The sequence below is a fragment of the Xenopus laevis genome, chromosome 9_10L, assembly GCF_017654675.1.
Source record: "Xenopus laevis strain J_2021 chromosome 9_10L, Xenopus_laevis_v10.1, whole genome shotgun sequence".
In the NCBI taxonomy this organism is placed as follows: Eukaryota; Metazoa; Chordata; class Amphibia; order Anura; family Pipidae; genus Xenopus; species Xenopus laevis.
Window position 1 is genome coordinate 14075546 of NC_054387.1, and position 12669 is coordinate 14088214.

At 42.2% G+C, this 12669-nt stretch overlaps 1 protein-coding gene across 1 annotated transcript; it reads right to left on the reverse strand.

Moving 5' to 3' along the window:
* Positions 1 to 2179: 2179 nt before the first annotated feature.
* Positions 2180 to 11822, reverse strand: LOC108700918 (Z-DNA-binding protein 1). Its single transcript, XM_018234959.2, has 9 exons — positions 11605 to 11822; positions 10789 to 10840; positions 8729 to 8773; positions 8234 to 8407; positions 6327 to 6410; positions 5898 to 5978; positions 5538 to 5708; positions 4204 to 4338; positions 2180 to 2632 (listed from the first exon to the last, which is right to left on the reverse strand). The coding sequence occupies exons 1-9, from the start codon at positions 11629 to 11631 to the stop codon at positions 2511 to 2513; spliced, it is 891 nt and encodes a 296-aa protein (XP_018090448.1). The 5' UTR covers positions 11632 to 11822; the 3' UTR covers positions 2180 to 2510.
* Between the last annotated feature and the right edge of the window lie 847 nt (positions 11823 to 12669).

The following is a 12669-nucleotide window of genomic DNA, read 5'->3' on the forward strand; positions in this document are numbered from 1 at the left end:
AAAATGCTTTTTGCAACTCAACTTTAAATTTTTTTCGCTGCAGCTCCTGCTCATTTGCCAGTTTTATTAATTCAACCAGTTCATCAGTGGTAGGTGTTTGATCCTGGTTGTGACTTGAACCAGCATACTGTCCCTTTAAGAGGCTTTCTGCTTGGGGTTGTTCATTTATATCAGAACAATTGTTTCCCTCTGATGTGGGAGTACCAAGATGGCTGTTCCCTGTGAGACTCTTATACATCTCTACAGAGGGAGTAGCAATATGGCTGCTGGAGTTTGTTCCTACTGCCTCCCCTGACTCCACACCAGCTCCAGACACCACCCGCACCCCCGCACATGAGGCAGTTTTTGTTACCAGAGCATGGGGTGCTTGATGCCTCTCAGGGGAAGTTTTAGAAGCAGCCATTCCTCCCCCACAATCAGCCACTGGAGACTGCATGACGGCCGCATGGTGCAAAGCAGCTGCTGCATATTCAGCCCCTGATTGTTTGCTGGGTTTGCTCTGTGCTGCCTCTCCCCTGACACAGATTTCATAGAGGCAAAGAGATCAGGAGAAATAAAAAGCTGACTGGTTTCCATTTTATGTTTTAAGACACAAATATCAGAACTGACATTTTGCACACAACCCTCAATGTTTGTCACAGATAAAATTTCTGCTTTACTTTCCATTTGTCTTTCTTTACCAACAATCTCCTTCCTTCCCTCCCTCTCACTCATCACACACTTTTACTTCCCTGTCAGGTGTTTTCACAGCACTGGCAGCTGCCTTTTCCAAATCCTCCATGTCTGTGGAAGAAATCCTTCCCAAGGAAACCGATCTCGACCTTCTTGTTGCTCCTTTCCTTTCACTCCCTGCTGCTTTACTCCTTGTCTGCACTGTCCTGGTGGATCTCACACCTTCCAGTGTAGGCCCCAAGGCCTGGGCCTCACGCTGGGGGTTTGCCCGCCCAGGCCTTGCATGGCCTGGGCTGACACTCTCCATTCCTCTGGTTCTCTGAGAGCTCAGTGATGCACGACTGCTTTCACTGGGGATCAGAGAGGATCTGTGCAGCCACTGGGACAGAATGCTCTGTTATACAGATAGCTAGAATCTCAGCCATAAAGCAGGGCAGGACTGCTGCTTACAATGGAGATCAGATAAGATCTGTGCAGCCACTGGGACAGAATGCTCTGTTATATAGATAGCTAGAATCTCAGCCATAAAGCAGGGCAGGACTGCTGCTTACAATGGTGATCAGATAGCATCTACTAGAATCCCAGCCATAAAAATTAATACTGATTAAGTTGTTACCTTGCCATTACTTAAAGGCGAACCAAACACCTTATGCTTATAATCCCCTACCCACCTACCCTACATAGTCCCCCCTGCTTCACCCCAGCCTAGGTGTAAATTCTGGTAATTGCCCCTAATCGCTTACTTACCCCTTGTTGCAGAGTCAGCGCAGTGGAGCTCACGGGCCCCATCTTCCGGCTCTTCAGTAATCTTCGGGTCTTCTTCCGGCACTTCGGCAATGTCCATCACTTTCAGCACATGCGCAGTTGTCAAAAACCGAAAGACTGCTCCAACTGCGCATGAGTTGATACGCCGCTCTCTTCCCGAAGAAGAGAAGATGTCACTCATAGAAAAATACAATGTAATTGGAAAAAGTCTTTATTTCTGGTAAACTATCTGAAACCAACTGAACTGAAAAAAGTGTTGGATGGTGGACAACCCCTTTAATTTTAAAATATCTGTTTTATTCATTGAATATAATCTTAACAATAGATTAAAAAAATATACAAAATACCGCTCCAATTGTATCAAGGGTCGAATTTCGAAGTACAAAAAACTTCGAAATTCGACCAAATTAAAAAAATGTGAATATCGAATTCGACGTTTTTTTCAGCAAATTTGGCAATCCTGTGATCGAATAAAAATCGTTCGATTGAACGATTTTAGGTTACGATCGAACAATTTTTATTCGATGTGTAAAGACTTAGAAAAATGTTGTAGAAGGTCCCCATAGGCTAACATAGCACTTCGGCAGGTTTAATTTGGCGAAGTATTGAAGTCAAAGTTTTTTTAAAGAGACAGTACTTCGATTATTGAATGGTCGAATATACTAACGATTTTTACTTCGAATCGAACTCGAGGTAAATTTGAAGTCGTAGTATTCTATTCGATGGTCGAAGTATCCAAAAAATTACTTCGAATTTCGAATTTTTTTACTCCAAAAATTCCCTCGAATTCACTTCGACCCTTAGTAAATCTGCCCCTAGGTGTTCATAGAGTTACAGATATTATTGAGATCACTGTTTTAGTTTGTTAACTTTGTTATACCTCCCCTTTTGTGCTTTAATCCAGCAGATTTCAGCAATGTAACAAAGAACATTTCTTCCCTAACTGAGAGAAGATATGAGAGATGAGCAGAACTTAGTATTGGCTTTTCCCACCCACCATGGGCAAGTTTAACAGGTAATGCTTTATATCCTCAATAAAAAGTCTTCACTGAGATGGATCTTCTCCTCCTTCGTTATCTCTGGGGATCATTGGTGGCTTCTCCAGCTACAGTCATTTTTTCTAGTGCATCGGAGATTTCTGAGAGGTTCTCAGGTTGTACATTATCAAAATATGCCACAGACTCACTTTGGGATACTAGAAAAGATATCAATAGGAATAGATCATTTTAGATATTCTCGACATTCTTTAAACTTTTTCGGAAAAAGGCATGGGGAAGTTAAACACTGACACAGGGAGAAATGGAGGCAAAGTTAGTTATCAAAACTGATTAGAAATATAGATGTTTTCTGCCTTCACCTTATTTTATAAGGTAATGTGGGTTTTATAGTCACTTAATCCATGTAATGCATCTGTCAGCTAAAGAAACCCACAGCCCCAATGATCCCTGGTTTCTTTCTCACTGTCAATCACAATGATCCCTGGTTCTTCTATCACTGACTGTAAGTCACAATGATCCCTGGTTCATACCTAACTGTCAGCTACAATGATGCCTGGTTCCTCTCTCACTGTCAGCTTCTTTGATCGCTGATTCCTCACTCACTGTCAGCCACAATGATGCCTGGTTCCTCTCCTACTGTCAGCCGCAATGATCCATGGTTCCTCTCTCACTGTCTGCCACAATGATCCATGGTTCCTCTTTCGCTGTCAGCTACAATGACCCCTGGTTCCTCTCTCATTGTCAGCCACATTGATCACTAGTTCCTTTTCTACTGTCAGCCACAATGATCCCTGGTTCCTGTCCTACTGTCAGCCACAATGATCCCTGGTTCCTCTCTCACGGTCAGCCACAATGATGCCTGGTTCCTCACTCACTGTCAGCCACAGTGATCACTAGTTGCTCTCCTACTGTCAGACAATGAAAGAAACCCAAAGAAACCCACAGCCCCAATGATCCCTGGTTTCTTTCTCACTGTCAATCACAATGATCCCTGGTTCTTCTATCACTGACTGTAAGTCACAATGATCCCTGGTTCATACCTAACTGTCAGCTACAATGATGCCTGGTTCCTCTCTCACTGTCAGCTTCTTTGATCGCTGATTCCTCACTCACTGTCAGCCACAATGATGCCTGGTTCCTCTCCTACTGTCAGCCGCAATGATCCATGGTTCCTCTCTCACTGTCTGCCACAATGATCCATGGTTCCTCTTTCGCTGTCAGCTACAATGACCCCTGGTTCCTCTCTCATTGTCAGCCACATTGATCACTAGTTCCTTTTCTACTGTCAGCCACAATGATCCCTGGTTCCTGTCCTACTGTCAGCCACAATGATCCCTGGTTCCTCTCTCACGGTCAGCCACAATGATCCCTGGTTCCCCTCTCACTGTCAGCCACAATGATCCATGATTCCTCTCCTACTGTCCGCCACAATAATCCCTGAATTCTCTCTCACTGTCAGCCACAACTGTCAGCCACAATGATCCCTGGTTCCTCTCTCACTGTAAGCAACAATGATCGTTAGTTTATTTCTCCCTGGTTCCTCTCCTACTGTCAGTCACAATGATCCCTGTTTTCTCTCCCACTGTCAACTACATTGATCCTGGTGGCAGTCACTATTTATTGAGCCTGTGGGGGGGGGGGCTGCCTGGGCCTCTGCATTCTTGAAATGTCAGGACATATTTTGAATCTCAGTCTCAATCTGTTAAACCCTATAACTAAATAAGTGGTGGTATTGCCTGAGACTTGAAGTGGAGATCTGTGCACTCACCATCAGTGTTATCCAGCATTTTGTCCCTGAGTTTCAGGCTTTGCTCAAGCTGACACAAGTAACAATTACAGGTTTTTACGTCCGTCCCAACAGGGTCGCAAAGGGGAAATTTTTGGGCTCTTTCTTCTTCCATTCCTGGATCAAAAAGGAAGGGATTGAATTGTTAGTTAGTTTCACGGGGCTCCACACCAGCCTGTAAATCCTGCAGCTAAATCTCTAGACTTAAAGCATTTACCTTTGTTTATATATTTTATTTAAAGGGAGGGAGTAAAGCCCAGGATGTAAGACATTCCTGGAACCAACTGACCAACCAGATAAACACAGAACACAACTTGCAATGCCTCTTAGACTATGAGTGTTTTAACATGCTACAAGTTCATATGTAGTTGAATTTCCCATTTAATATGCAGCTCTATAACACCAGGATTAAAGAAGACTGCATCAAGGAGCCCTCCACTTCAATTTTGTATCACCCACTCCTTCACAGCCCTCTTTATATAGAATCATAGAATGTAATAGATTTGAGTTACCTGTTCCACTGTCTGTGTTTTACGTTGGTAGGGAACCATCGACATCTAGTGGCATATCTTCATAACTATAGTGTGTTCTTTCTTCCACAAAACTATCGCTGACTTCTTTATTAGGCTCTGTGCCTTTTTATGTTTAATATTCTTATTATTTATAATAGGGGAGTACATTATCCCTAATAATACATGACTGATACCCAGAGTTCCCTGTATTTCTCAGCCTGCAGCCTTGTGCCTTTATATGGTCACAGACCACCACAGTGACGTCTAATATTCTTATTATTTATATTACATACTCAAAGTACCCTGTATTTCTCAGCCTGCAGCCTTGTGCCTTTATATAGTCACATAACTCCTCAGTGACTTCTAATATCCTTATCATTTACAGTAGGTTGTACATTATCCCTTATAATACATGAGTGATACTCAGAGTTCCCTGTATAACTCAGCCTGCAGCCTTGTGCCTTTATATGGTCAAAGAAACCCTCAGTGAATTCTAATATCCTTATAAATTTCAGTAGGGGGTACATTATCCCTTATAATACATGAGTTCCCTGTATAACTCAATCTGCAGCCTTGTGCCTTTATATCTTTACAGAAATGCTCAGTGACTTCCAATATCCTTATATATTTATTGTAGGGATTACATTAGATTGGGAATGAGCCTCTTCCTTATGGTAGAGCTCCTGTCTCTGCCATCTCTCTACATGAAGGAATACTTTAGAGTGCACGATAAGTTTCATCTTGCACATGCTGTAAATGGGATGCAAAGTATATAAGGATGGATTTTAATAAATTTGCACAAACCTGGTTTGACGGACCACAAATTGGTCAAGGGATCTTTTTGTAGCAAATTCATCGTATTCAGTTGATACAAATCAGGATTCACCTCACGTGCAGTTGTTTTGTTTACACCATGGGCAATGTTGAGGGCTTTCGACTGCCCGTTGACTTTTAAAAACAAGTAGATATCTTTCTCTGTAAAGCCAAAAGCAACTTTGCTAGAAAACATAAAATGTAAAACTTCTGTTTTTCTAGGCCCCTCCTCCTGAGATTTAGAACCAAAATTAAAGGGATGTTATTATTAAATAGACCAACTTCCTAAGGAGCACTTAAGGAAGGCCCAAAACAACTTTAAAGGATGGGTACTGGTACTGATATACTTACGTAGCTTTGTTAGCTTGGTCCCATGCTTTGAATTTGAAAGGCTTCTATCTGAGGAACTCTGTTCAGATGTCAGCAAATCACCTACAGAATAAATGAATAAATGTTTGTCCAAAGAATCACAAGATAACATTGTACAAAATATTGTAATGATTTAAAAAATGTATTTAAGGCTTCTCTATAATATATATATATATCCATATATTCTATATTAATCCTTCATTTCCTGAAATGATGCTATACTCAGTTAGTCGAGCTACAAAAAACAAAGTACATTTGGTTTAGTTATAGGCTCCTATTCCTGAGACTTAGAACCAAAATTAAAAGGATTTTATTATTAAATAGACCAACTGCCTTAGGAGCACCTAAGGATGGCCCAAGCAACTTCAAAGGACGAGTACAAAATTGGAACCAAAATAGTGATATACTTACGCGGCTTTGTTAGCTTGGTCCCTTGCTCTGCATTTGACAGCCTTCTGTCTGAGGAACTCTGTTGTTCAGATGGCAGCAAATCACCTACAGAAACAATGAAGCTTTAGCTACTGAATCACAAGATAACATCTACAAAATTTCATAATGATTTAAAAATGTATTTAGGGCTCCTCCATAAATTAATTATCAGTGATTATATCCATATAATACACAAAAGCCATGAATATCTTGTAAATTATATCCTTATAAACGGCTAGTGATGTCATCAGTTATAAACGGTGAGTAGTGATGTCATTTTTGTCACAACTGTCATTATTATAATAAATAAAGTACCCCTTGTTGAAAAATATGAGGATATTAGAAGTCACCTCGGAGTTCCATGACCTGTATAAAAACACTCTTTTATATGGTCATGGAACTCCTCTGTGACTTATAATATCCTTATATTTTACAATAAGGGGTACTTTATTCACTATATATTTTATATTCATCTTTACTAAAGTGATGCTATACTCTAATTGAGTAAACAAATTGGCCAAAGAGATTTAGGGTTGGTGCTAATTGCTGCCTTAGGTACCCCTGGAACTATAGCAGGGTGGCTGTTACCCCAATGTTTCTATATATCTGTAACCTTGTTATGAGCTAAGGGGGCCCAGCCTGAAGGCCAGTTAGGGGGAGATTTGGGGTGTTTATTTGTGTCCTGGGTACCCCTGGAACTATAGCAAGGTGACTGTTACCCCAATGTTTCTATATATCTGTAACCTTGTTATGAGTTAAGGGGACCCAGCCTGAAGGCCAGTTAGGGGGAGATTTGGGGTGAGTGTTTATTTGTGCCCTGGGTACCCCTGGAACTCTAGCAGGGTGACTGTTACCCCAATGTTTCTATATATCTGTAACCTTGTTATGAGCTGAGGGGGTCCAGCCTGAAGGCCAGTTAAGGGGAGATTTGGGGTGAGTGCTTATTTTTGCCCTGGGTACCCCTGGAACTATAGCAGGGTGACTGTTACCCCAATGTTTCTATATATCTGTAACCTTGTTATGAGCTAAGGGGGCCCATTCTGAAGGTTGGTTATAGGGGGGGTTAAAAACGTCTGCTGGCCTTATCCGATAAGTTAATAATTTTGTGGCCATACAAGAATTTTGTTCTGCCTGTTTTCAGGAAACTGGCTGGGTATTGGCTCACAACCACAGCATAGAGTCCTCTGAGAGGGTGTGGGTCCCTTGGGATGGCAGCCCCAGTGGGCCACGGATTCCCCAACCCCATGCTGCTGGTCTTATTAAAAATAACCAAATTAAACGATACTACAGCATTGGCTGAGTAAAGACACCCCCAACATTGTTTTTGTGAAACAAAAACTACACCACATTTTTTATATGGACTGGTTGGAAGCCACAACCAGTAAGGAACAAAACACTGAAAATTTTTTCAAGACATGGGAGACATACATAGGAACCCTACCACAACAAACCAGACATCTCACAATACATACATTTCGCTATACAACATGGTATGACACAGCGTTGCTCACGGAACACCCGATGGTCATGGAGTCATCCCAGCACCTTGGAAACCAACCGTTAAACCAACATCATACGAGTCCAACACCCCCCAGGAGCCACCAAACCAACAGATTGTTAAGTTCTTATTCATCGATTCCTATGTAGAGACTTCTTCAACTAACTTGATCTCTTATTTGAGCTGAAAGTTCAATTGTTACTGTTTTTCATTTACAAACCATAACCAATCTCAGAACACAATACTTTAGAATTAATGATAGATACTGTTAATCATACATGACACTGTAATTTTTTGTGTGAAAACCTTCAATAAAAACAAGTTTTAAAAAAAAAATAACCAAATTAGCCAAAGAAATCCTTTAATCACAATCTATACGCTGCTTTCCAACCTTGGCTTGTGACCTGTGTGACTGACCACATCTTCTCATTGTGACTGAGTAGGTTTTTGCTTTTCATGTCGTACAAAACGGAGTTGATTTTATTTTTTTCTGTCTGTAAAGCCTTTCCAATAGTGACAGCTTTCTGTTGTCCATTATGTTTCAGGAAGTTGTAGATCTGTTTTTCTGCAGTAGAGAGGGGGCAGAGTTATTCCAAATACAACACACAAGAGGAGGCCTATGTAGATGAAGTTGTTGCCCCTTGTTATCTGCCCACCTGATGTGCATTTACACATGCCAATCTGGGTTCATTTGGAATAGCCATATCTAAAGTCTATCTAACAGAATGGGCAGGTTTGCTTTCTATCAGTCTGTGATGTCACCTGCGAGGAAGTGCCCCAAATGTCAAGGAAGGACCTCTGCACATTGAAGGCTCCACCAAGAAATTTCCTGACAAGCCAGTCCTACTCTGATGACAAGTCATTGCTTTGCTTATTCAATACTCACCTAGCTCAGCCCTGTTCTGTACTGAAGATTCTGGGCTTTTTTGTCCTACACAGGAGAAAAGAAACATAATCTCATAATCTGGGGGCATTCTCTTTAAAAATATGTGACCAGTATATGCTATGTTTAGATATGTTGAATGAGCTTACCGCTGTACATGGTGGGCCCGGGTGCACACGCCCCAGACCTTCAGCAAGGGGAGCAAATACCAGGAGACTTCAAAAAGAGGATGGCATAAGCCTGGACCACGAAGTAGTAGAAAAGGAGTCAGATGGTAAAAGGTTAAAGAAGCTTACATTTTATTTTTCCAAAAATTAGGAACCAAGGCCTGATGCGTTTCGTGTCTACCAGGGACACTTATGGTGGCCATAGACTCAAAGATCCGCTCGTTTGGCGACATCACCGAACGAGCGGATCTTTCCCCGATATGCCACTAACTGCGTGGCTATATCGGGGGTAATTCGAACGTTCGGCCATATGGCCGAACGATCGAATTACGATGCGCCAAGGGGCTCCGACGGGTCGGTCGGGTAAAAATCCAACCTTCCCGATCGATATCGTGGCCAGATATCGATCGGGAAGACCCGTCGGAAGCCCCCATACACGGGCAGATAAGCTGTCAAATCGGTCCAAACGACCGATATCGGCAGCTTTTGCTGCCCGTGTATGGCCACCATTAGTCATAGGCTCATAGCCTCCCTGATAGACACGAAACGCGTCATCCCTTGGTTCTTAATTTGTGGAAAAATAAAATGTAAGCTTTTTAACCTTTTACTATCTGACTCCGGCTCTACTGCTTCGTGGGTCTAGGCTTGTGCCAGCCTTTTTTGAAGTCTCCAGGCATTTTCTTTAATCTTACCAGGGCTAAAAAGATTTTTTCATACCAAAGATGTGACATACCAATCCCTGATGCTTGTAGCTGGCTAGAAATAGGCGTGGACGTCTCCTCTGGGGCATAGTAAATGAATTACCCCCAAACAAAATAAACAGTACTATTAACAGATATTCATAAAGCACCAACATATTCTACAGCACTGTATAATATAAGGGTGTAGACATCAAACAAACAGATACACAAACTACCAACCAATAGAGGAGGACCTTGCTCAGCAGAATTTACAATCTAACTCTATCCAGCAGCACTGAATAATCTCCCAATGTGGCTTAAAAGAGAAACAAACCCTTAATAAAAAAAACTCTACCCCCCTACCCTACATAGACCCCCTCCCCCCAGCCTAGCTGCTACCCCGGGCAAATGTCCCTAACTCTTTACCGACCCCTTCGTGCAGATTCTGTCCAGCGGAGTTCACGGGCGCCATCTTCTTCCCTTTGGTCATCTTCGGAATGAGACCATCGTAGCGGTACATGCACAGCTGGAGCTGTCGGTTTCGCGACAACTGCGCATGCGTCAAAACTCACGAAAATTGCAGAATCGCCGGTCTCATTCTGAAGATTACCGAATCGGTTGAAGATGGCGCCCATGAAGTAAAGAGTTAGGGGCATTTGCCTAGGGTAGCAGATAGGCTGGGGGGGGGGGTTGTGTAGGGTAGAGTTTTTTTTATTAAGGGTTTGTTTCTCCTTTAAGGTGGCCATACACATGCGAGTGGATCTCTCCCCAATATGCAGATATCAGGGTTAATCCAATTGTCGGCTCTATGGCCCAACGATCATATCATAATGTATGGCACACAGGTGGTCGGATCGCGGGACCGCATCAACAAACAGATGCGGTCCGTGATCCAACAGGATTTTTACCCCTGCCCGATCGACCAACTTTCTGGCAGATATTGATCGGGGGAAGCCCCTCAGATGGCCCCACACAAGGGCCAATAAGCAGCCAACTCGGTCTGTCAGCAGCTTTTATGGGCCCGTGTATGGCCAGCTTTAGTCTGAAGAGATTCAGTAATGTCAGTCTGGGGCCTCAAAGGCCAATTAAAAAGCTGCTAAGAATTAGCCATTCTATAACATACTAAAAGCTAACTAAAAGGTGAATCACTGCGTTAAGGGGGCGCATTGCCTAATGAAACAAATAAGTGTAAGAAGTAGAAAGGCAAGTGCCTTACCTGACGTGCAGCTTCTCTCTGCCATGATCTGCTGATCTGTTCCAAGGGTTTCCTGCAGTGAACATGTAAATATAGATGTGACTCACACACTCGCCTCCCCTTGTGTCAGGCTGTGGAGTGGAGGAGTGAGGATTGAGAACAGAAACTGAAACTAAATGTGTTCCTAGAAATGTTGCCAGTATCATAAAGGAGCAAGAAGTGCTGGAATTAATTAAAATTAATTCTCTTAACTTATGCAGTTTCGTGGAGCAGCAGCCAATAGCATGTGCTTCCTGATTGCACTTGACTGATCAAAGCCAGTTTCTAATTGGTTGATACATGTTACTGCAGTCAATTATTGTGAATGAGTCTCATATAATTATGTATTCCACAGCTCTACAGTTTGTAATATAAAGGACTGCTTTAAGGTCACCATTGGCATCTAGTCTGACGATAAATTCTGGTTGCTAGGTTAACTAGCCCAAGCAACGAGATAGCAATTTAAGTTTTAAATTCACCCCAGAAATTAAATACATTAAAAAACTGAAAACTGCTTTAGACTACATGATCCTAAAAGTTCATTTTTAGATAACTTGCCCTTTAGTGTACAGACTCACTAAACTGCCACCTCTGTCCCCTCCAGGGTTAGCTATTATTAATCTCATATATTTATAAAACATAAACATATTCCGCAGCACTGTACAATAAACGAGTGTATACAGTGAACAAACAAACTTACATACAACGCAGAAAGTAACTTGTTCCCAGATATCATTAAAGTAAACAGAATATCATTAAAGTAAAAAAGGATTCAGTTATGAAACGTTCCATTCTTACCCGTTTTACAAGTCGGTTCAGGTGCATGGCTGCTTCATAACCAGTTTAGTCTTCAGTGGCTTCTCTGAAACTATTAGTAACTGATGTTTATATTCCATTATATTTCAGCATAAGAGAAACCAGGGATGGTGCAGGCATTATTGCTCACGTCATATCTCTGAACCACAACAAGACTGGAGTCTGAACAAGAAAACACAGGTCAGTGCAAAATAAATCAGCCATAAAGCAGGGCAAGACTGCTGCTTCCAATGGGGATTAGATTGGATCTGTGCAGCCACTTGGACAGAATGCTCTGTTATACAGATAGCTAGAATCTCAGCTGCCATAAAGCAGGACAGGACTGCTGCTTACAATGTGGATCAGATAGGATCTGTGCAGCCACTGGGACAGAATGTTCTGTTATACAGATAGCTAGAATCTCAGCTGCCATAAAGCAGGACAGGACTGTTGCTTACAATGGGGATCAGATAGGATCTGTGCAGCCACTGGGACAGAATGCTCTGTTATACAGATAGCTAGAATCTCAGCCATAAAGCAGGACAGGACTGTTGCTTACAATGGGGATCAGATTGGATCTGTGCAGCCACTGGGACAGAATGCTCTGTTATACAGATAGCTAGAATCTCAACCATAAAGCAGGGCAGGGCTGCTGCTTCCAATGGGGATTAGATTGGATCTGTGCAGCCACTGGGACAGAATGCTCTGTTATACAGATAGCTAGAAACTCAGCCATAAAGCAGGATAGGACTGCTGCTTACAATGTGGATCAGATAGGAATTTTTTTTATTTTGTAAAAACTTATCAATTTACAATAATCATCAGCTCAGCTAAATCAAAACCGATTTTAAACTATTTACCACCAAATAAGCAAAATATAGTCCATGAATCTTTGGCTTGGCTCAGCAGTATCTCCCACCACCAAACCCTCTTGGAGTCCTTCCTCTGTCCATAATTCCCAAAACAAACCTGGCAAAGTCTTTCCCTTTGTCCATGAAAAAGGTTTTCCTCCCTCCCCAACCACCACCTTCACCACCACAAACCCGGCCACAAAGTCCAAAGTTTGTC

Coding starts and splice junctions, on each gene's coding strand:
- LOC108700918 (XM_018234959.2), bottom strand. CDS start 11,631: ATGCACCTGAACCGACTTGTAAAACGG. Junction 5,709..5,897: donor GACCAAGCTAACAAAGCTAC/GTAAGTATATCA, acceptor TTGGCTTTACAG/AGAAAGATATCTACTTGTTT. Junction 2,633..4,203: donor AATGCTGGATAACACTGATG/GTGAGTGCACAG, acceptor TATCTTTTCTAG/TATCCCAAAGTGAGTCTGTG.